This window comes from Aspergillus nidulans, chromosome II, assembly GCF_000011425.1.
Source record: "Aspergillus nidulans FGSC A4 chromosome II".
NCBI lineage: Eukaryota > Fungi > Ascomycota > Eurotiomycetes > Eurotiales > Aspergillaceae > Aspergillus > Aspergillus nidulans.
The window spans coordinates 3977057-4000184 of record NC_066258.1 but is presented as its reverse complement, the minus strand read 5'-3'; the positions used below and the strand labels follow the sequence as shown (position 1 = coordinate 4000184).

General features: G+C 48.3%; 9 protein-coding genes across 9 annotated transcripts, besides 1 other annotated feature; 4 read left to right on the top strand and 5 right to left on the bottom strand.

The window, feature by feature from the left end:
* Positions 1-23128: part of a sequence feature (contig 1.59 1..177453(-1)) that runs on past both edges of the window.
* On the bottom strand, positions 1237-1950 carry ANIA_03474 (uncharacterized protein; the record flags this gene model as incomplete). The annotated part of the gene is made up of 1 exon (XM_655986.1): positions 1237-1950. The coding sequence occupies one exon, from the start codon at positions 1948-1950 to the stop codon at positions 1237-1239; it is 714 nt and encodes a 237-aa protein (XP_661078.1).
* On the bottom strand, positions 2690-5157 carry ANIA_03475 (uncharacterized protein; the record flags this gene model as incomplete). Its single annotated transcript, XM_655987.1, has 3 exons — positions 2690-3916; positions 3965-4284; positions 4422-5157. The coding sequence occupies 3 exons, from the start codon at positions 5155-5157 to the stop codon at positions 2690-2692; spliced, it is 2283 nt and encodes a 760-aa protein (XP_661079.1).
* On the top strand, positions 6969-8360 carry ANIA_03476 (uncharacterized protein; the record flags this gene model as incomplete). The annotated part of the gene is made up of 1 exon (XM_655988.1): positions 6969-8360. The coding sequence occupies one exon, from the start codon at positions 6969-6971 to the stop codon at positions 8358-8360; it is 1392 nt and encodes a 463-aa protein (XP_661080.1).
* Positions 8757-10311, bottom strand: ANIA_03477 (uncharacterized protein; the record flags this gene model as incomplete). Its single annotated transcript, XM_655989.1, has 7 exons — positions 8757-8985; positions 9071-9237; positions 9281-9420; positions 9481-9553; positions 9649-9697; positions 9928-10025; positions 10243-10311. 7 exons carry the CDS (start codon positions 10309-10311, stop codon positions 8757-8759), a joined length of 825 nt encoding a protein of 274 aa, XP_661081.1.
* On the top strand, positions 10532-12196 carry ANIA_03478 (uncharacterized protein; the record flags this gene model as incomplete). The annotated part of the gene is made up of 1 exon (XM_655990.1): positions 10532-12196. One exon carries the CDS (start codon positions 10532-10534, stop codon positions 12194-12196), a length of 1665 nt encoding a protein of 554 aa, XP_661082.1.
* Positions 12837-16341, top strand: ANIA_03479 (threonine/serine exporter family protein; the record flags this gene model as incomplete). The annotated part of the gene is made up of 5 exons (XM_655991.1): positions 12837-14907; positions 14976-15013; positions 15507-15632; positions 16077-16115; positions 16237-16341. The coding sequence occupies 5 exons, from the start codon at positions 12837-12839 to the stop codon at positions 16339-16341; spliced, it is 2379 nt and encodes a 792-aa protein (XP_661083.1).
* ANIA_03480 (uncharacterized protein) lies at positions 17300-18061 on the bottom strand. The gene is made up of 3 exons (XM_655992.2): positions 17959-18061; positions 17626-17913; positions 17300-17563 (listed from the first exon to the last, which is right to left on the bottom strand). The coding sequence occupies exons 1-3, from the start codon at positions 18057-18059 to the stop codon at positions 17470-17472; spliced, it is 483 nt and encodes a 160-aa protein (XP_661084.1). The 5' UTR covers positions 18060-18061; the 3' UTR covers positions 17300-17469.
* Positions 20064-20584, top strand: ANIA_03481 (CVNH domain-containing protein). The gene is made up of 2 exons (XM_655993.2): positions 20064-20251; positions 20335-20584. The coding sequence occupies exons 1-2, from the start codon at positions 20119-20121 to the stop codon at positions 20520-20522; spliced, it is 321 nt and encodes a 106-aa protein (XP_661085.1). The 5' UTR covers positions 20064-20118; the 3' UTR covers positions 20523-20584.
* On the bottom strand, positions 21136-22388 carry ANIA_03482 (uncharacterized protein; the record flags this gene model as incomplete). The annotated part of the gene is made up of 3 exons (XM_655994.1): positions 21136-21416; positions 21776-22324; positions 22385-22388. The coding sequence occupies 3 exons, from the start codon at positions 22386-22388 to the stop codon at positions 21136-21138; spliced, it is 834 nt and encodes a 277-aa protein (XP_661086.1).

Below are 23128 nucleotides of genomic sequence, written 5' to 3'. Positions count from 1 at the left end.
TTGGAGTCATATTGAATGAGATACAAGAGTTTGACGTTTGGTGGTTGAAATATCGGTGAGGGGAAAATCGATCGTCAGGTGGGAACGATCGTCAGGTGATCACCCACTGTAATGTAACAATACAGATGGGACATTACCAATCTTAGAGGCAGAGCCTTGTCCTGCGAACTTGTTCACACCTCCAGCCCTGTGTTGGGGTTCTTGTCAGGACAGATCAGCCGTTAACTAGGGAAGAATTCCAACACCACGTATAATTAATGAGGACAACGAATGGTCAATGTAGTGAAAACTAAGCCTTGGGGATCTCCCCAAGACCCAAGGACTTGCCTAGTCCTGAATATTTCTCTAGAGTCATATACACAAAACCTGGCCGTAACACTATAACAAAGCCTCAGCCAAAACAGCAGCTAATCCCGACAGTCCCGCCAGCGTAGCATCTCCCCAGCGAAGACCTGTAGATATCGATTATATCCGGAGTTTCGATGGTTTGTTTGCCTGAGGCACCCTACCCTTGATATCGAATCCAGCAGAATCCGTAACATATGTCTAGTTAGGCTGAAACAGCAGAGCCTAATTAAAAAGCTCAAGAGAAGTCGAGTGATTAGGTCCATGTTATGGCTAGATGTAAGGCGCTCGAGACAACATATGTGGACAGCTATCGGGGTACCTGGGGCAGGGACTGGCGAGATACCTAGTCGGTTCGCTACAATTGGGAATCTATGATGGAGATACAGAGAGGAATGTAGGTCTGGACAGGACAAAATGAATCGCTTGTGGAGCTGAATCGAAAATAATCTGGGTGACTCTATATACGTGGTACCGGCCGTCGGGCAATCGTCGGTTGGGCATCGGCGGGAAGCTGCCCTCGCCAGCGATTGATGCCCAGCGAGCCTGTTGCTTGTATGGCTCAATAGTTGATGCATGACAGATCGGTTTCCGTTGTTACAATACCGTGCACTTGAGCGCTAAGGTGGGCTAGTCTGGCACAGAGAAATAGTAGTGTAGTAGGTGCTCAACAGCCTATAATGTTCATATGCCACCGGGGACCAAGCTCATTGGATTCTGGAGTCTCAGCAGGTTTAGGTAGGCAAGCAGGATCAATATTCTCGTCCTATAAGACAGTTAAATTCTCAGTGGAGCAGGCACTCGAGCATTTTCTCCCGCACTCCTTCATGCCGTATTTCTAGCTGGCTGAGCGTTAATCTCAGCCTATTTTAAATGGCCAATAAACACAACCTATAACTCGTTCTGCGTCGTGATACAGCCCATCATGTGAAACAACCGCATGGTCTTGGGCTCCTGCCTGGCACATAGCACCACTCCTCGTGCGCTTAAATGGTCTGTGATTGACTGATAAACTTTATCCTCTTCTGCCCGATGTACCTTGACTTCCAACTCCATAAGGTGCAGGGACTGGACAAGCACATCATCCAGGACAGCTTTGTAACCTTCAATACGCAACTCCTTCCACTTGGGATTTGGGTACGGACCATATCCAAAAAGCTTCTCCCAGGCGATATTGTTCTGAAAATCCTCTGCTAACTGCCTCTGATTCGCGCTCCATAGATTGGTTCCATTCACAGGGGCTTGTCGCTTGCATGTGAAGGTAGTCTCATTGCCATACTGATCCCACCGGCAGGATTTCGCGTGGCGGCGCACATGAGATTTCGTCGTTGGCAACTTCACCTTCACCACCGAGATCTCTTGGCCACCGCGAATTTTGGTTCGAAACATGAGTCCCTTCGGCGTATACAGTGGGGGATAGGAATCATAGTAAGTGATCGGGTCCAGTTTATCTGGAGCGCGAATGACAGTGCCCAACTTTGCAAACACAGCTTGTGGATTTGTATCACATATCGACCATTGGAGGCTGACTTGATCTTTGCTTTTGGGCCAACAGCTGGAGGCAACGACAAGATAGCATAGCATAACAAGGTGGAGAGGCTTCATTGTCAGTCGTCGAAAGGAACTGGTTGTTGAAGTTGGCTCAGCTTGCGGAGATGGTTAGAGAAGAGGAAAGTCACCAGGCTATGGTTCCCATTTTTGCAGCTGAGCTAACGTTGACGATGGATGTTTGTTAGCGAATTACTTTGGTGTACGCGACATGTGATGTAATGCTGTTGTAACCCAAAAATCAAGCAGAAGTGGTTGCATGGTCGCAGGTTATTTGGGTGCTGTGACCTTGGTATTTTGTCCCACAATTCTCTCAAAAAATGGCAAACGGTAATTCCAACAAATCCTCCCAAGCTACTTATTGCCGTCTAGACTTGTTAAACCGCGGGTTGGTGTTATGGGTTACTCGTAAGAGGTAACCCTCTTTTCGGGACCCGGTTAATCAAAGGCCTCGTTTTTATGTGCCTTCCTCTTACCCCCTATCCTAAGGACGGTGCTTAGGAAGAGCCTATATATATCCTTTATGTATGTCATTGTCTGTTGCTATGTATTTTTCTACCCGCGCGGACTGCCAATTTTGCAACCCTCACCGCATCGAGTGCATCCCTAGCAGTGTAGACCTGGAGATTCTCTGAAAGCACCTGCTGGATGGGATTCAAAGAAAGCCAGGTGGTTGCCTGAGTTGATAAATGGGATATACATGGGATTATAATACGCGTTTTCAAATAAGGCACCTGAGTTTCCCGTGAGCGCGTTTGTTTACTAGCTATTTCAACAAATAGTCAGCCCAACATTCCTAGTAAATAACAACTGTCCTCTCTCCCTTGCTGTTCTTAATAAAATTGTCAATACAGACACCCACAATCCTGTAATCATCAAGCGGATTATTTCTGCATAATAACAAGTTCCCGGAGCCCCCAGACTGGAGATAGCTGTCTTCCTGACTGTAGGCCCCAGTTTGGATATAACCATAGTCCTTCATTATGTCGGTCGCTGCATGGTGAAACTCGTCCCTCACAATGGCTCTCCCACGAGGCCAAGAAACAGTGTTTTGAACTCGCTTGCCTTTCTTGGTCTTTCTGCAGCTGACGGCATATTCTCGGTGAGCGTCGATGTCGCCTTCAAAGGCCACAATGTGAAATCCCTTGCCCACATCTCCGGGCTGGATCAATCCTACACCGTCTTGCAAAATGATGCGGTTGTTCTTGTCCAGATCAACAGAAGTCTCGCCGAGGAAGCTCCCATGTACAGCAATAATGGCTTCTAATGCGAAATAGAAGGGGGCAACAATGGTGCATCCGCAATTAACGCGGATCTCGCACGAGATGTCCTCGGTGCTTTCATTGCAGAGACGCGACTGGCAAGCATAAACTGCCGGCATACGGTAACTCATGGAGTGGTTATGTGCGCGGATGTACTCAAATTCAGGATCTTCCCACGGGGTGCCGCTGACGCACCTATCGAACCAGCGTACGGGTTTCGCGTTAGGATCAGTGACACGCCACCTGGGTTGCAGTTTCGTGAGCAGTCTCTGGCGGTATTTAATGACATCGTCCGTGGGGTCCAAAAGTGCTCCTATGATCGTCGAAATTTGCACCAAAATCCGACCAGTCTCATCCTCGGCGACGTCTTGCATCTTGGTGTTTAGAGGAATGCGCTCGGACTCGAAGGTTGAGGTTTTGACATTCTTACCGGCGTTGCAGCCTCGAAAGACAATTTTGAACCCGGAACTTTTGGCCTCCCGCTGCGGCTGGAATCTGACATATGGCCGAGGGGTTCCTTGGAGCCCTGTGACGCCCCGAGTTCTCACCCGTCCGTCTGGCGTCAGGGATCCAAGATCGACGACCCCGGCGAAGATGTCGGTTGTTGTGATGTGAGATGGGTTCGATACCATGGGAATCCAATCCCACTTACCGCGCCGTCCGCTACTAATTGCCAGGCGAGTCCAGGCACGGTCAGTTCGGAGGGACAGTTGTCTGAAGAAGGCGAAGGCGATCGCTTCTAGTTCCTCACTGCCGCCAGCCTAACCCAAGTTTTTAATCTCCTCTTCAGTGAACAAGCCGTGAAATACACCTAAGAGTCCCCTGTAGATGTCCGCGCGCTCCTCACAAGTTCGCGGCAAGATGGATATTGCAGAAAAAATGTTGCAGATTCCTTTGTGGTTTTCCTGCCACCAGTGCGGGCCACCAGCGATGATATCGGTCCTCGCCGAGCTGATGCCCTGAACCTGTGTCCGCAAAAATGAAAGCCAGTACTTGTCTTCTTCTATCACCTGCAGAATGCCGCTAATCCCACTGGTCTTGAATACTCTGCCTGCCTCTATCCATCCGCTGAGCTTGACGGCCTTGTCGCTGGCGTCGATGGCCAAATCCATCCAAGTGTCGAACTGGCCTATGCATTGCATGACACTCGGATTGACCCCCCACATTGTAATATTTTGCCCAACAACATCTCCTGAAATGTCCAGACGCGCGAGAAATATAGATTGCGAAACAGCGACCGCACGTGCTTGACACAGGTTGCATAACAATTCACAATGCCTGGCTCAACTGCCGCAGCGCGAACTGCTACTTTGCTGATTTGGAAGAGCCAGGGGGCTCTTTCCCACGCAGATAGCTGCTCAATCACGTTTTCGCTGAGAAAGGTATCAGTTGCAACCGCCGCGGCGGCCGTGTGGTAGAAAATATGATCGAGCAACTTGAGATCGTTGACAATAGCTTGAGGATTCCAGACGGAGTTGTGACGTGTTGTAGAGCCTGGTGAGTTTTCGCAGTTGTTTTCGAGTCCCTCCTCCTGCTCCTCGTTCTGGGCCCCGGTCTCGTTCTTGTGAATGTTTAGCGGATCCATCACATCATCCATGTTGATGATAATATGACACCTGTTTGCGCTCTTGTAATACTCGTACATGCGACCAACCTCGGCCGACTTCTCCGCTTCGTTCTCCTGGTCAATACACACGCAGTCGGCCCATAAGAACTCGATATCTGCCTCCTCCATCAGCCGCAGCAGCTCCTTCATCTTTGCCTTTGAAACCTTAATCCTCCATGTAACCCCAGGAAGCCCGCCCCAGTTCTCGCTTGGCTCAGCGCAGCTCCATGGCTCTGTTCTTTCGCCCCATCGATAAGACACGATGTCGAACCTCTGCACGGCGAGTTCGCGAGGGTCCTTGACGGCGAATTTGGTCACTCTGCGCGGCTCAGCGTTACCTTCAGTGAACTGCTTAACTTTGCGGTGAATGACTCTCAGTGGTAGAACGGCAGCCATGGCGGGTGTTTGGTGCTAGTAATGTGCAGAGATGGCTACTGCTCAATGACTTGTTGGTGTCGCTGTTCGCAGGAATTGGCTGTGTGGGCGGCAGGTGTTGATGGATGGCGGATCGTAAGAGCCTCAAAGCCCTCCACCCCCAACTCCCCTTGCTTTTTTGTTTTGATTTTTTCCCCTTGCGCTAAACCACTGAGTTGCCACAACTGGGGAGGCAAATCTGCTTTATCGAAGCCTTTTATTCGCGCATGCAACCGCTGCTGCCGTTCTTCACCTCAGCCTCGCCTTGGCCATTTGCCCAGCGAGGCAGATTGCGCAACCCGAGGAACATTATTTCATGCTTCATTGATCGGTCGGCAGTCGTTGTCTGTTCTAGTTGGCCAATACTCTGTGGTCTAGCTGCCTAGCGCGGGTTTGGTGCAGGCAACTACCGCCAACAGAAAGGGATGTTACATGACCCCATTCATCTCCGCATAATAGCCGCGCTGGTTGCTATTACAGCAGCCTGCGTGAACGTGATAGCATTTGGAATTCTTGGTGAAATGATAAGTTTGTCTGTTGATTCAATAAAAATGTTTATGATGAAAGGTGAAGTTGCGAAAGATGATTTCTGTCTTCCTTGCTCTCCGTTAGAAATCGAGACAAATATCCATCACTGAGTGATTCCCAAGATTGGGAGGTGATCTGCATTACAGGAGCAGCAGCCTTGTGATCAGGCTGCCTGTTCTAGTCTGAATCCAAGTTTGAATCAAATCAGGATAGTCCACTACCAGAATACTCCATAGGCATAGAGAAAGAGTACTCCACTGACACGTACTCCACTGAACTTGAAGCAAAAGATGACTATGGCCCTACCATGATGCCCGGGCAGGTGCTTGGCTGGTCCAAGAGTAAGACAAGATATACTATGAGAGCATTTCATAACAAGAGGTTCTGACAGGGCTGGCATGATGCGTCGTTTTGGCGATAGTGGGAAACATGAGCTGCTGGCAACCAATCCAGAAACATTGTGTGTTGTGCTCGAAGGTCGATAGAAGCTGGCTATCTAGAAGGCTCAATGTTGGGCCCAGTCTTAAGGTGTCAGCGAAAGGTAGCAGGCTCTGTGCACTGGATTAGCTGCTGCACGTGTTCAGCCGCGGCGTCTACATAAGATACCATAGTCAAATGGTCTTAAGACGCCATAACTGGCCACATTGTGTTGGTGCTTGCATCGAGCGATATAGCCCAATTCAATCAAGCCAACAATTTCATGAAGCATGCATTCTTAACGTCCTTATCTGAGTCCAATAAGCCGCCAAAAAGCAAATTAAGAAGTATGAATGCAACAAGCATATCCATTCAATCTTGGTAGCCGAGACAGGGCGCTTCACGACTGGCTGAGCGGCGCTGAACTGCTTTCTTAACAATCTCAGCGAACCTCATGTTGGTAGTATACTTACAGCCACTCCACAGCCTCACTGGGCGCCAGTCTGGACGTTGGAACGGAACTGATGTTGGGCCCTGGCCACTGTAAAGAGGAGCAAGCGGGTACAAAAGGCGGGCCTCCTGCTCCGCCAATTGCTGGTCTTCACTCTTCTTGTTACCACGAGACGCAGGCATAGCAACCTAGGTTACACCTCTTTTCTCAGATACCTACATCTATACGGTTTTCTGCAACGCCAAACTCTCTTCATTGTCTAGTAAAGTTCTTAATGTACTTATATCTCCCCTGCTGAGCAAACCTTCTATTTGACACCTTGAATTGTTCAGTTTGGGTCCTTTGAAGAAACTAGTCGAACGTCGGCCAATTAGCGAAGCCATATAATAGCGGCAAAATGTCTTTAGGATACGGCTATGATGCAGAACTCTGGCAATTCTCGCAACAGGTCTATCCCGACCTCCCTCCAATCGAAGCGTACCTCGCATTTCACCGCGACTACGTGGCACCAATGGTACGACCAGTCATCAATGGCACGCTTACCCTAGCTGAGATTGTTGCTCTTTTTCGAAAACCTACCTCACCAATCGCCAGAATCCACGGACTCCGCCTAGCTGGGCTGGTGGCGGAGCGGCTTTATGACCACATCAAACGTCTTTTTAGAACTCCGCAGGCAACGGTCAGCAATATCACGGCAGGCGAGAAAGAAATCTCAGCTCTGCTGACAGCAGGAATCTGGAAACAATATAAAGCGGGCACCCTGAGTCAATTGGACCCATTTCCTGATGGCGTTGACATGGCGGCTGCAGGTGCCAGCGTTTCCAGTGAAAACGTGAAGAAGGTTCCGAAGGACATCACGGACTATGCTGCGTCGGGAGCTTTTGCCGGCTCTGGCCGAACGGAGTCACTCCTCGATCGCATCAACTACTTGGAATGCTGGAATACAGCATTGCGAATGATTCAGACTCTTCAGGCACAGCATATGATCAAATCTCTGAAAGTCATCGCCGACCATCTCGGGGACAGGAATTGCATCGCCGTGATGGGCGCAGGTGGTCCCGATGGCTTTGCCCGACCTATATACGACTTGATAAAAATGAAGATAAGTGATATCGATAGGGCAGGCCTCAAGAATCATCGCTTCTTCGTCTACCATGACTCCAACTATTGGCACCCTGCATTCAAGAGGCTGACAAGCGAGAATCCACTGCCGTCGGAATTTGTCAACAACCCCTGCGATGACCTCGACCATGCGTGCCTGTTCATGCGTGAAGTTAGACAGAAGCTACTTGCAAAAGATGAAAATCAAGGAAAGGACATCAAATTCCACCTACTCATCCCGACATGGTCCAAGCTCCAGATCAAGGAGCCGCTGCATTTTCCTGAAGACCTCTACCCTCTCCAAATTGAGGGGCTCAAACATGGTGGCAAAGATCAAGTCGAGTTGAATCTCCCAGCCGCACCCGCTGGACTTCTTCATGGGGTCACGAATACTCTTGACCCTAACAACTGGAACAAAATTGCAAGGGGGACCAGTGAAGCCGTCACATTGCCAGCCGTAGGCTGGGGGGTAAACGGCGCATGTCTTGCTACAAGCCTCTGTGTCGGTAGCCTCACACCCCTGGGGCCGCTTCTAGCTATACCGCTATGGATAGTATCCGCGCGGACGGCTATGGAAAAGTCGGCGCCGGTCATCTACGAGACCATTCATGAAGCGCTATGTGAAGAGGACCCTAGGGTGCTAGGGTCCAAGGAGCGCTTGCACATGCCGCTGCGACATGGCTATTGAAAGCGATGCATATCAGGGAATGCTGATGATGTTTTTCACCTTTTGTGATGCCTATATCAAATTGTTTCTAAAATACCCTTAGTGCGATGTCAGTCAAGCTTTATTTCGACAAGGACTTGGCAGTTATCTTCCGATTCATGCGAGTCTCTCACCTCTCTGGTGCGCTTCATAGTGGATAAATTGACAGAGTTGTATCGTGGTTTGCTTTAGTGTCTTTGCCTAAGATATAGAACATCCTCACAACAAATAACACTAATATAGCTCTCTTCCACAACGGCAGAAGCAAGATAATATACCATGAGTTTTAGATTTTCGCAATTCCCTGGCTACGAATTTTCAAAAGCTCAGTACTGAGCTGCACCTGAAAGCGGCTGTAGGGATATATTCCAAAACCAGCTACAGGTGTGTTGATTTGTCCGCTATGTTAAATGCCTCGTCATGCGCCTGGTCTGGCTTCTTGAGTGAAAGGTAGAGCTCCGAACGAGCAATTATATCTTGTGAGGATGATGTATACGTGTGAATATAATTAATGTAACTTCCAATGAAGACTGCAGTCGCACCGGGGCCGTTGAAGTAGCGGTAGAGCATTAGGTATATGTCATGCTCGTCGGGATAGGGACGTCGCCTGGCATGCGTGTTAATAACTTTGTAACGTCGAATACAGGATATAGGGAGACAGACCGACAATCTGATCCGGCCGAACTTTGTACCATTTCCAGGACTTCCCTTTGTTGGCTTCTTGGATCAAGTCGATTTGCCCGTAGTAGAAGATCTCGTCACCCCATGGTGAGGGGATGCGCAGGTTGTCTTCGCGCAGCGGGGGGTAAATCTCGATATATTCTTGAAAGCGTAACAGCGCAACTCCATAGATCTTTTGCTAATAAGCATGAGTAACTAAACAAGAGGAGGTCAATACGCACATTTGTTCCGATTTGGAGCACAAAGAACTTCAGGATCCTGCAGAGCTGGTCGACGGCATGCACAGCATTATGGGTCATTCCAATGTTGATATCCCGAATTGCCATGACATCCAGAGAGTATGCAGTTGCCTTGGAGTAGGCTGATATAATTAGTACAATTATGACTGGTTAAATATTGGCTTTCTTCTCTTCTTTCTTACCAAGGTAATATACGTGTGTGACGTCCTTTACATTAGGAACCTTTTGTTGCATCTGGCCCAGCACGCTTACAACCTGCAGAAGGGGATGCAAGCAATCCTCCTCCGTCGCCGGTGCGGGATAAATAATCCAGGATCAAATTGTGGTAGCCCATGAACTAGAAATCTTACTAGAAATCTTGCACGAGACCATATGTACAAGCGCTGATGCATGACTGCACTGGAAAATGTATTATGTTAGGTCCTTTGATTAGAATTGATTCCTATGTCAGGGTATCTCAAATAAAATACTAACCGTCCCCGCAATCTGTCTCAACCGGCCAAACGCAACGCGGAGTCTCCTTTTCTTCGTTTGTGATCCGGGCGGACAGGATACGATCTTCTCTACAATAGAGCCAGACAGCTTGAACAACCATTGCGAAGGTTTGTATCTTCTCTCTTTAACCTTACAGACGCCCAAAATCCACACCTTCGTCAACCTGGGGGCCGTCTTCAAATCTTGTGAGTGGGATCCGGGAATTTTCCATGTGGGCGCTAATTCTCACTTTCTACAACTTTTAATTTTAGTCTCAGTCGCCGTAATTATTCCGGAGCAACGATGCATCACAGTGGGTTTATGCTTGCACTTTCTGGAATAAGAAGCCGAAAGATAGTTAGTTAGTTAGCCAGCGTATTGACTAAGCAGTGCTAGAGAAGTTCATCCTGGAACAATATTAGTGCAGTGCTTAGCCGCGCCCTTTCCTGGAAACATAGTAGCTTACTAACGAGCCAATGTATTTCGACAGCTGGCTCTTCTAATATCTTAAGCAGTGTCTTAGGACAAGCCTCCTTCATGGTTATTCGACACTGAGAAGTCAATTCTTAAGGGTTGATTGGCGATTGCGGCCACCCACTATATGACCTGTCTTAACCAGCTAGCGAGTATATCGCATATTTGGTATTTCCGCATCAGTATATTTAACGTGGTTGGTAAGCGAGCTGCGCATGTAAGCGAGCTGCGCACCCAACCACTTTTTTACATGCTGACGCGGTCATCTATCTTCCAACAGCCACCATGCCCCGAGTTCGCGTTAGTTCAAGCCAAAATTGCCATGAGAAGGAAGGTCGGCTCCTACTGGCTGTACAGGCTATTAAAAAAAAGGAGATTACATCAATACGCGAGGCAGCACGTCGCTTCAATGTGCCTGAATCTACACTACGTACGCGACTACGCGGGACTACAAATCGCGCCGAATCTCGCGCAAATGGCCATAAATTGACTGAGATTGAAGAGGAAGTGCTTAAGCAGTGGATTCTCTCTTTAGATCTACGCGGAGCAGCTCCTACAAAAGCTCATGTACGAGAAATGGCTAATATTCTGCTTGCAAAGCGTGGTTCCACCCCAATCCAGACTGTCGGCCAGAAATGGGTATATAATTATACTCAACGCCACCCGGAGCTTGAGTCTCGCTTGTCAAGGCAATACGACTGCCAGCGAGCAAAGCAAGAGAACCCAAAGGTTATTCAAGCATGGTTTAACACCGTACGAGCCACAATCGAACAATACGGGATCCTACCGGACGATATCTACAACTTTGATGAGACTGGCTTTGCAATGGGCCTTTGTGCACATCAGAAAGTGATTACCAAGTCAGAATCATGTGGCCGAAGACCAGTTCTACAGCCAGGAAACCGTGAATGGGTTACTGCAATTGAGTCAATCAGTGCTTCTGGATGGGCACTTCCACCAACACTTATCTTTAAGGGCAAGCAGTATAACCAAGCATGGTTTACAGGCCTTCCGCCCGACTGGCGATTTGAAATTAGTACAAATGGATGGACAACTAATGAAATTAGCCTTCGCTGGCTTCAGAAGCAATTTATCCCGTCAACAGAGCATCGTACGCGCGGAAGATATCAACTTCTAGTTCTTAATAGCCATGGAAGCCATCTTACACCAGAGTTTGATCAAATCTGTACAGATCATAATATTATACCACTCTGCATGCCGGCACATTCCTCCCATCTTCTACAACCACTTGATATTGGATGTTTTGCAGTTTTGAAGCGCTCGTACGCCAGCTTGGTTGATCAGAAAATGCGGCTTGGCATCAGCCATATTGACAAACTTGATTTCCTTGCAGCCTATCCACAAGCTCGAATCAGCACATTTAAGCTGGATACAATCAGAAACAGTTTTCGAGCAGCAGGACTAGTGCCATTGAATCCTGAACCAGTGCTTTCAAAGCTTAGTATTCAGGCTCGTACGCCTACACCCCCTGGAAGCCGTGGAAGCCAGGCAAGCACTTTTTGCCCACATACACCAGCAAATGTTGATGAGCTTCTAAAGCAAGCTTCTTTACTCAGAGATTTTCTCAAACAGCGCTCAAAAAGTCCACCATCACCGTCCCATAATGCCCTAAACCAGCTAATTAAAGGCTGTCAAATTGCAATGCAAAAGGGCATACTATTGGAGCAAGAGAATAGGGCGCTACGTGCTGAAAATGCTATACAAAGGCGAAAGCGAGCTCGTACGCATAGATGGATAGCTCATGATAATGGTCTGTCTGTACAAGAGGCTACAGAGCTCGAGGAAGCTCATAATGCGTCTTTTCAGGCAATACCTGGTCCATGCGGGCCACCAGCAGAAGGTGCACAAACACCAAAGGCACGGGCATTACCTACATGTAGTACCTGCCATAGAATTGGGCATAGAAGAAATGCTTGTCCAAATAAATAATAATTAATATAAAGGCGTTGTGGTTGATTAAAAGGTCAAAATATGGGAAATCTGTATGCAGGTGCGCAGCTCGCTTACATGCGCAGCTCGCTTACCAACCACGTTAATCGTTGCATACACGGTCACGTACCATACATTGATCCAGATGCATAGTCCGGAACATGGTCTTAGGAGACGCTTCGGTGACTCAACGGGTTTTCTCCCGCCAAATATGGCCTCTTGACAACCCGCTGGAGCCACCAGCATTTGTATTGTCAAGCTGATATCATAGCTAGTCCCTGCATGTAAGAGTGTAAGACTGGTACGATCTCAGACCCACAGCAATATACACCTAATATACACCGAACCTGATTCGACGAGGCAATCAAGCCTTCAGTAAGACACGTGTCAAAGCTTGACATATCTCTAATCTCGGCCGTTTGACCCACATGGACACGCAGGAAATTTTGATGTCAATCCTCGAATTAGGGGGGAATTTCGGCTTTCTCGGTGGGGAGGCTGCTCTGCCGCCCTTACCCCCTGAATTCGCTGAACCGAATCTCAGTCTTCTGCATGTTAGGTTGGATTTAATCTCAGGATCCCTGGTTCGGTCAGATCTGATTTCTTGAGTTCTCGACGACGAACTCCAGTTGCCAACCCAATGGGCGTTCAGAATCCTGCGTCAAGCGGTTCCGCCAGCCCGGAACCCCGCGGGGAGGAAAAAACTGAAGAAGCAGAGCAAGCTCGGAATGATACGCTTTCCATCACAGGTACGTCCCTCCTCAGCCGTGAACGATGGCGGGGAGCTGCTCGCACCGTTCGGGATCAGTCGAGTCGCCTAGCGGAAATTCTGAGTCGGCCAATGGGCGAGCACGAAGCTGGACTGGGCTCTTCCCTTATTGACCCTGAGAAGCTGGGTTCAACCGATGACGACGCATTGGCTGCTATTTTTCGAAAGGATGGAACCGAGCAGTCAAACATTGCTCAGTACCAGCAAGCCGTGCGCGCCGAGGCCGAACGGCTGATGCAGGGCATGAAGGGCTTACCGACTTCTAATGAACCGGTGGCCGGAAAACCGGCGGACGATGTCGAGGCATCTGCACATACGCCAGCGCCGTCCTCTTTACCAGGAGGCGTGCTCGGAGCCCTGCTGCAGCTGCAGTCGAATGCAGCGCAGCATTCGCGAACAACGAGCTTGTACTCGGCACCCGAGTCGGAGACGGAGTCCCAGGCTACTCTTGTCACGCCTGGTATCACTCCGGTGTCGACATCATCAACGACGACGCCTCCGAATCGGCCAAAGATAAAGCCAAGGCATTGGTACAAAAAGTCGGATCACACTGCGACAGCGTCTCTGGTGCGAGCTTCCATGAGCATGGGCCATATCGCCTCGTCCAACGCCTGGGCGAAGGCAGACGTGCCGCCGGTCGAGCTCCAGACTGGTGACAAGAAGAAAAAGAAGAAGAACGACAAAGTTAGCAAGGAAGTCAAGCTGACGATTCATATCGCGGAAATCATCTTCCGTCAGCGTTATATCATGCAGCTCTGTCGCGCATTCATGCGTTACGGAGCTCCGACCCACCGTCTGGAGGAGTACATGCAGATGACGGCGCGAGTTTTGGACATTAATGCGCAGTTCATGTACCTTCCTGGCTGCATGATAATGTCATTTGACGACCCGGTCACTCGTACCGCAGAGGTTAAACTCGTTCGCGTTCCCCAAGGGCTGGACCTCGGGCGGCTAGAGGCAGTTCACCATTGTTATAAACGAGTCACTCACGATATGGTGGACATTCAAACCGCGATTGCAGAGTTGACAGAGCTGATGGACCGCAAGCCACGGTATAACAAGTGGCTTGTGATTCTTCTCTACGGACTGGGTTCTGCAGCTGTAGGCCCGTTTTCCTTTTCCGCGCGACCCATCGACATGCCCATAATCTTCTTCCTTGGCTGCTGCGTTGGTTTCATGCAGCATATTCTTGCACCCCGTTCAGCACTCTATGCAAACGTTTTCGAAGTCAGCGCAGCTATCGTCGTCTCGTTCCTCGCCCGCGCGTTCGGAAGTATACGATTGCCCGGCCGCACCGATCCTGTCTTCTGCTACGCCTCGATCACTCAATCTTCCATTGCGCTCATTCTCCCTGGTTTCTCCGTGTTAACTAGCAGTCTTGAACTACAATCGCACCAGATGATTGCCGGTTCAATTCGACTCGTTTACACGATCATCTACTCCCTCTTTCTCGGCTACGGTGTGACTGTAGGCACGACAATCTACGGCGCCATCGATTCCAACGCCACCAGCGACACCACCTGCGCGCGCCAGTCCGTCTGGGGTAGCGCCTACACACAGCACTTCCCTTTTGTCGCCGTCTACTCTCTAATTGCTGCTCTAATCAACCAAGCCAAATTCCGCCAATTACCAGTCATGGTTTTCATCGGCACAACCGGGTACGTCACCAACTATTTCAGTACACAAAGACTGGGCTCCTCCTCCCAGGTTGCCAATACCGTTGGTGCCTTTACGATCGGTCTTTTGGCGAATTTATACAGTCGCCTATGGCACGGTAACGCAGTAAGCTCAACGATTCCGGGTATCTTCACTCTGGTGCCTTCCGGGTTGGCGTCGTCAGGGTCGATCCTATCGGCGATTGAGTACTCGGATGCAGTGCGAAATGGGACGGCGGATACGTCCGGTGGTACCAATGGTAGTTCGTTGACGAGTTTGGGTTATGGTATGATTCAGACAGCAATTGGTATTACGGTTGGGTTGTTTGTTAGTGCACTGATTGTTTATCCACAGGGAAAGAAGAGGAGTGGATTGTTCTCTTTATAGAAAAGGTATCTACTAAGGCGCAGTCAATTGGTTTTAGATTATGTATTTTATACCTGATTAGAGTCATTTTTACTCATAATAGACGCGTTTCATACTATCAAACACAACTCCATGAATAGACCTATAAGACCCTTAGCATCTACACACGCTGTCTTTCACCTGTACTTCTTCTAACGTTGCAACCTGCACCTTCGCCCTGATAAGTGCCTTTTCCAATATTGCAACCACCTCCAGTTTCTTGCACCGCGTCTTCTTGAGAAGAAAAGATAAAATAAGCCACAATAACCACACCATGAATACTATAATATCTCCATCGCTACTAGATTCGCAAAGTCATATAAGCAGCATAGATTCACTAAGCCCTATCCAGGCCTGTGCAAACTTGTGCAAGGACGATTCAGATAGCGACTCCGGATGTTGTCGGCCTTTTTTGATTTGAAGCAGTCGACGAGTCATCATCACCGAAATCTTAAAGGGTATACTGAGGATGTAGTAAAGTCAGGGGCGTCGGATGGCATGCCGGCAACTCGGGTTCAATGGTTTTGTTGCGGCCAGGCTGGCCATTGGACAGAAGATGGTTCAGAGCGGCCCGAACGGTGTTGCAACGAGCAAGTTCTGTTCAAGGTATGAAGTATGATTGATTGTTTTTGTTTCTTGTTGCGGATGCCTGGAGGGGAAAGGGCAGAAGGAACTACACGAACGTAGCCCACACAGGATCGACGCCATATGACGATTGATTAACTATCTTCCTTCTTCAACCTCTCGATACGATACGTTGAGGGGTCGTAACATCAGGGGCTGAGATCGTTGCTTGCCCACGATATCATGTGGCGTAAGCCAGCCAGCGGGTTCATCCTGTATACGTGGTGTACAGAATGAGCGTCACATGACATTTCAATATTGACGACAGCCTAGGGTTCTGAGTTGAGATCCCAATTGCACTCATCTCCTGCAACCCTCTCCTGGTTTACGGAGACATTACCAATTCTTTGGTAGCATACCTTGCACCTATGTTGTCTGCCATGAATATCTATCAATCATTGCGTTGAAACTGTTGATTAACTACAGCTTAGGGGACAAGGAGCCCCTATCTCCATGCGCTTGGTCGTATGTGCGAGTATATTTCTGATTATAAATAAGATAAAGTAACGTATCGTGTAAGCGAGTGGCCCATGTAAGCGAGCGGACCACCTCTGTATTCCATATAAAATGACACCTATTGTCACAGGCTATGGCCTGGATCTTGGTTGTCGGCCATGCCCTCAACCTAGTTCTAAATAAGGTTTCTGCAACATCAGTGTACAGCTTCGGAAATTGCGGCCTCGAAGCTTAGGAAAGGAGATCCGTCCTCATAACTTTGGAAAAGGGATCCGTCGGCATACAGGTCCGGGAAGTCAGAAAGGTTGATAAAGGGAGGAGAGATATGTGCGCTGCTATCTTTTGTTTCTTTCTCTAAGCTTGTGATACTCGTTTATACAGGACAGCCAGTTGAATAATACTGCCTACACCCGTTACACCTATTTTATACTCTACTATCTCAACAACAAGTTGGTTCAGAGATGTATAAGTATATATCTAGTCTATCTAGGTAGCCTCTATTTAGGATTAGAAATTTTATCCTGCTATAATAAGTATTTTGCTGGGTAAATTAAATTACAGCTGTATTTCTGGTATTTAAGGGGATTATACTATTGCGAGAGAAAACCTAGGCTATTGAGCTTGGAAATAGGATAAATATTATTACAAAAGGATATATTCTATCTCAGTTTGATAATATTACTTACAGCCTACTTGTTGTTAAGATAATAGAAAAAGGCGCCATTTTATATGGAATACAGAGGTGGTCCGCTCGCTTACATAGGTCACTCGCTTACAGGATACGTTATAAAGTGCATATAAGGATGAGGTTATCATCATCGCGCGACTAGGGTGAGATTGGGGTGTACACAATAGACAGGGCGAGCTACTCTGCCAGCTCAACTACCTTTGCTGCCTTAGCGATCTGCGTACCTTAACCGGCGCTAAAATAGCCAGTATCCGCTCCATTGAAGTGATCGATTGGGCATTGGCTACCTAAGGTATTACCTGGAACATTGGCGTATTACACAGCCACAATTAATGTTGCTGCCTGGACTAACTCATAATGTGGGCCTGTGACGGACTAGTCTAGATGGTCAACAATCAGCAAAGGTGGGAATGCATGAATGCGTTCAACCTCTCTCCGTAAGCCAGTTTTATAAAAAAAGATGAGCGCAAATTTCACTGATGCAAACTCCCATTGTTCTTTGCACTCGAAGAACGGTGTTTTTTAACAGCCGGGTTATTGCTGCAGAGGTGCTGTGTAGGAACGGGAACAACTACATTAAATAACCAGTGTAAGCACAAGATGAGTTGGAACAGCGTAGAGTGACCAATAGCCTCTAGAAAATTGGCTAGCATGGCCATATTCGGCTAGCCAAGGTCACTGAATCCACCTATCCGTGAAATATCCTGTGACGAACGCAAAGACTGCCTTGTGCAGTATATCAATGACCTGCTCGTTGACAGGCCATGTCCTGTATTGCCTATCAGCATATACCTTCAGCGGCACTTTCATCGCAAAGATCCGACAACTCACCAAGGCAGTGCCCCAACACCAGTCCAATTCTCCAACGTCTGATCAATCATTAACCTGACAGATATGAACATGAAATCTGAGAACGGCCCGCGAATCCCATTCGCGCTCATAAGCGCTCTAATTATTGCTGCGGCTGCTCCCTGTCCGTAGTGCATCGCCATGTTCAGTCCAAACCGCTCAGAATCGGGTCGAACGGGGAGTGACAAAAGCCGCTCTAAAGTGTGGCCCGGGACATAGGAGCTTGGGCGTCCGGTGAAGAATTGTTCAATTTTTTCTCCGACAGTCATTCTACATGATTAGTTTGTTGTTTCGTTTGAGCTCGGCAGGTCTTACGCAGCGACGCCTAAAAGTCCCGCTCCGCAACCATAGAGGATGCAGCTTCCCAGCGAGACGGGGCGGGCCGGTTGATCAGGGATTGTAGTGCGACGGGACATTTTATCGACTGTGTGGACTTTTTGCATTTGTTTTAATAATGCGGCTGGAAGTAAGGCAGACAGTATATAGGCAGTTGTCGGTTTCCGCATATCTCGTAAGAATGACGTCGCAATTACACCCACATTCCACCTCAGAACTGGGCTCAGATACTCACAAACACAACGCTTACAGTCACCCACCACGTGTCAACCGTTCCGCTAACTAGCCTTCAGCTTATCATTATGCTTCGGTAAGAAGTTCCTCTAGTACACCTTGAAAAAATCGGGCCGCTCCTGCGGACGGCCTCTCAAGACATCTTGGAAGGTAGTGGTGGAAATATAACCTATCTTTCCCTCACAGACCAGGAAATAGTACACCAGTAAGTACTGTATCACAGAGTCATTGTTATCACACCGTGCGCGTAACACGCTTTATCCTTTCGCTCCGGTAGCAACAATAGTCAATATAGGTGTCACTCGCAGTAGCAACGATAATACAATCTCGAAATGAGGTCATGTCTCGCGCCCTGACTAGTAGCTGTATCAAGCACATTACCATTTTAAGCATCGTTCCTGAATGAATCGATATGAAATGGACTATTACTGGCTTTCGAGTCTTACCGGTTAGAACAGTAAGCTGCCCACGGTGTTCGTCGCCAACCCATGATTCCCCTTCCCGGCGAAGACAGTGGCGGCTTGGGCAACACACAAGGGCAGACCGTACAGTTAAAGCCACTAGGGCAGAGTAGGGGTTCTCCCCAATAGGAAGCGGGAGTACACCTTCCTGCTTCTGCTTGCATAGAACCCAGCATGGACTGGGTTAGTATAGCTACGAGGAGGAAGCGCCAAGTAAACATGTGGTGCTCTAAATGTACCCAACGACAGCTTCTACGCTCTTCTGTAATGGGACGTATTTAGATGGATCTTCCTATCTAGACGTGCCGTACGTACAAGAAGGAATCGCTGGAAAGGAGAAAGGAAAAAGGGATTGCTGTCATGAGGAAGTCTAACAGGTGTCTCACCGCCTTCATGACAACGTAGGCCTTGGCCGAGTCACTAAGGTCTAAGGTCCTTGTATGGGCAAGGACCCATAACATCTTCAAAGTTTATACCATATCCCTCAACCGGCTGGGTTTTGAAGGGACTAATTTTGCGCTTACAGCTCTATTCTGCAACCTCAAAATCTGTGCCATGATTACTCCCATGCGGAGACATATTTTTTTATAGCTGTCTGACAATACCGTTGGAGAACAATATCCGTATACCTGCTGTCGTATCACTTGGCATTTGGGGTTGGTGGAGAATTACAAAGAGCATCATCTAGAGCTGAAAACAAAGTCGATAATGCGGCCTAGCTAGCGTCGTGTGTTGTAATCCACCCCACCGATTGCTCCAGTCAAGGCCGTTCATTTGACAAGCCTCTAGCCTGTTTTGAACACTCCAGCCTGCCAATCGACTGGTGAGTTGGATTTGAGGCAGGCAAGGTGACTGTGGTAGGCGGTTATTCTGCCGTACCCGTACCTGTAACACGCTGGGTCAACCACCTCGACGGGATACAGATTAGACGATACAGCGGGCACAATCTCGATTATACATTTGAGTATTAGACGTCTAGCAGTCACGCAGATCGTTATCCTTTGCAGTAATGAGTTATTAGTGGGGATCTTCTGATTTCCAGAATTGCTGCCTGACACACCTAGAAATAGTAAAAAAAAAAAATCCCTGGCTTGTCGCCGACTAAAACTATACTCTTACTATACCCTATTGATAGAGCCAGGCAGACCTAGCAGGGCTCCGCAGCGCTATAGGACCGACTACCCAGGCTCCTTATTGGTGTGGAACCTCAGGGGATGTAGCGGGGTCCTCGCCCCCTCCCCTCTACACTAACAGCTCATAGGTGTCATGCATAATTCCACTCTGATAGCTGCCTAAAAGTGCTTCTTGGGTGTCTCCACGAAAGGGGGGTTTGTGGCTATTAATACCAGCCTCACCTCGCTTTTTCAGCCACATAAATTCTACCTTACTCTCATCTACACCTTGCACATCCAGCCCACACAATATCAGTGATATCTAAGATACAATGAGCTTCCACCATTCCGCCCAGAACATCAACGTCGAGGACGGCCACCGCCTCGTCGCACAACTCCAGACTGAAGACGGCGAATGGGTTGACGCCGAGTTTGATCTGAACCAGATCCTGGGCAATGACAACGGTAGGTCCTCCCTGACTTGCCCGTACTGCAACATTGCGATCACTACATTTTAACCTTGATAACTGATTCTGTCTTTGCCACAGGACGTTTTATATGGGATGAAAGCGACTTCAGCCACAGTGCTGAGGAGATCACCTTTAATATTGAGGGGGAGGAATCCGTGCCTGTGCTTCGTGCTTTTTTGAAGAATGAGGACGGGGAGCTGGTTGGGGCGGACGTTAATTTGGCTGAGCGGATTGGGAATGCTAATGGGTCCTTTGAGGTAGTTTGAGGTGTAGGCTACCTATGTGGCAACTAACTGAATTATTATGGCTTTGAGCGCCTCGGTTTCACATAGACTATATACGTCCTAATGCTGCTCCTCTTTAACAAGCGAATTACTGCTACTTGTCAGACCGCACACAATATGCGATTCCCCAAACCCAGTAGTGCTCAGGGCTAAGGGATCTATTACTTTCCTCTATGGCTAGCATAACAGGCGCTCCTCCAGCCGGGTGACTTCATGGCGAGTGTACGCGGGTACAAGAGGGACCAACAAGAACTGGCATTCCAACTTTATCATCATCAAATCCATCTATTCTTCCTCCTGTCCTTGCCGTTATAGCAATGGAAGTCTCTCAACTCTTGACTGCGCCGGTGATAGCGATCGTTCAGATTGTGACTTAAGGTTTAATATTGGGGTAACGTGCGCGCCGATGTCGAGTGAACATGCTTAGTATACACATAGAAATTCTTATAATCTCGCATTTGATAATTATATTGGCAAAACTCGATATCTAATACCGCAGTATTCTACCGAATACTGGTACATTAGATAACGGCAAGAGCTCTATAGCATGCCAGCTGAAAGACGTGTAGAACTCTGATGAGACCATCAACAACCCCTAGGACGACTGTACTGCAATGGGAAAATCGGCAATGTGCAACTTCGTCGACCCGTAGGGGATCAAGCGGATCTTACTAGGAGAGCCAGTGACGTTGGGATATTTAGGGGACACCGGGGCGTTTCCCAAGTTCTCCTCCCAGGGGACCAACCACGCGTCCGCAAATAGGGCGACGGGAGTGGCGTTCTGAGCCCAGATGGGATTCCGGAGTTGTCCATCGCGGTTGTAGTCTTGATGGATTGCCACTGACGTTGGGTCTATAGCATATTGCCAGTTAGCGCCTGGGTCGAGTATATAGTCAGAATTACGATGTTTATAATGGGTGCCCCGAATATACTGAAGCTTTGGGAGAACTGTCTAAAGGCTCTGTTTTTAGGGCTTTTTTTTTCTAGATTAAGTAAGATGCTGTGGTGCTGTATACATAACGTAAATCATAAGTACGTCACATCCTCACCCTTGTTGTGTTCTCAAATACCTCTTACGCTAGTAGACAACTTCCGTGCTGGCAACAACGTTAGGCGAGGATTCAACCATCACTATCCGTGTACAATCTGTAAACTGGCCACTTGTAACTCCGCAGGATCTCTGTCATGTGTGTTTTGTGTGGCTAATTCATATCTCTCCCTGCTTTTATCTGGACCCGACTCTGCTAGGCCACTCTTAGTTGGGAGCTCAAATACACGGCGCTCCGTAGCCTCCATCTCAACAGGCGAATCAGTCTTGTTTGCAGACTCGGAAATTGGAGCACTATCTAACTCTGATCGGCCAGTGTTTCCTCCTTTTGCTGACCCGCGGTAACGACGGAGGAAGATCATTGCTCCAAGGATGACTAAAAGGACTCCGAGGGCAACGCCAATTCCAATCCCAGCCTTCGCACCTGTTGTAAGGCTGTTTCCACTTCGGTTGCTTGTTGGGAGAGGCGAGTATATGGTGACAGTTGCTTGGGGGGTGGGATCTCCATCTGTGGACGTGTCTGACGTAGTGCTGCTGGTGCCTGTCGATGTCGTATATGGCTTCGGTGTGCCGGTAATTGTTATAGTGGTGGTGGTAGTACCGGTAAGTATCTCAATAGTGGTTGTTGTAGGGTATGTGGTTTCAGTGGTGGACGAAGACTCTTCCTTGTCGGTAGTGGTTGTGTGGTTTTCGGTTCTCGTACTCGTGCTGGCTGTTTCGGCCGGCACGGCTTGAGCTGTAGCACGTGGTCAGTATCATTACACGAGTATGGATTGACAATGAATCTGGCTCTTACACATTTTGAAAACAGATTATGAGGCGATTCACAAGACAAAAAGAGGAGAAAAGGGCAAAATCCCCACAGAGACAGATTTTTTCACTGGAGATTTCTCTAATCCCTAAGTTGATCTATACTCTTAATGTAACGCTACTTAGCTCTGCATTAGTGACCATGCTAAATACCAAATGGGGGCTGGAAAAAAGCAATTTCGGGCTATAACTACAGGGATTTAATTACATACGAAGCTACTACTATCACGACAGTAATGTACAGGGAATAGACTGATAATTTTTAAATCCCGCATAAAATGCAGATTAGTATTGTAGTTCAATCTCCTATGAGTATCTATATTGTGTATTGTCTCCACGCGTTTCCCTGAGTCCGGCAGCAGCCGCTGCAAGTGGTCTTGGCAACCAGTCTATTTGATTTTGTCAATTTTACTTTGTATGTGGCCGAGAGTGCTTGCAATATTCGCAGAGAGCTCCTACTGGTATGGAGGAGCGAAGTATGGGAGGCTTTGCTGATCGAGGTACTAACTATGGCATTATCCGACTTTCGGGAGGGTCCACACTTATCCAGCACTATCCTCGGCTTGGAGCTCCAGGCATTGTGCCTGGGATAAGACAGCTCCCGTTCGCTACCTAGCTGCTGCCATAATGTGCCATGACACGTCACCGCAATGGCGTGTTTTGGCTGATTTCGATATCGCACGGCCGCATAGGGACTGCCCTGCAGGAGGCAATACCTGCCGCCACTACT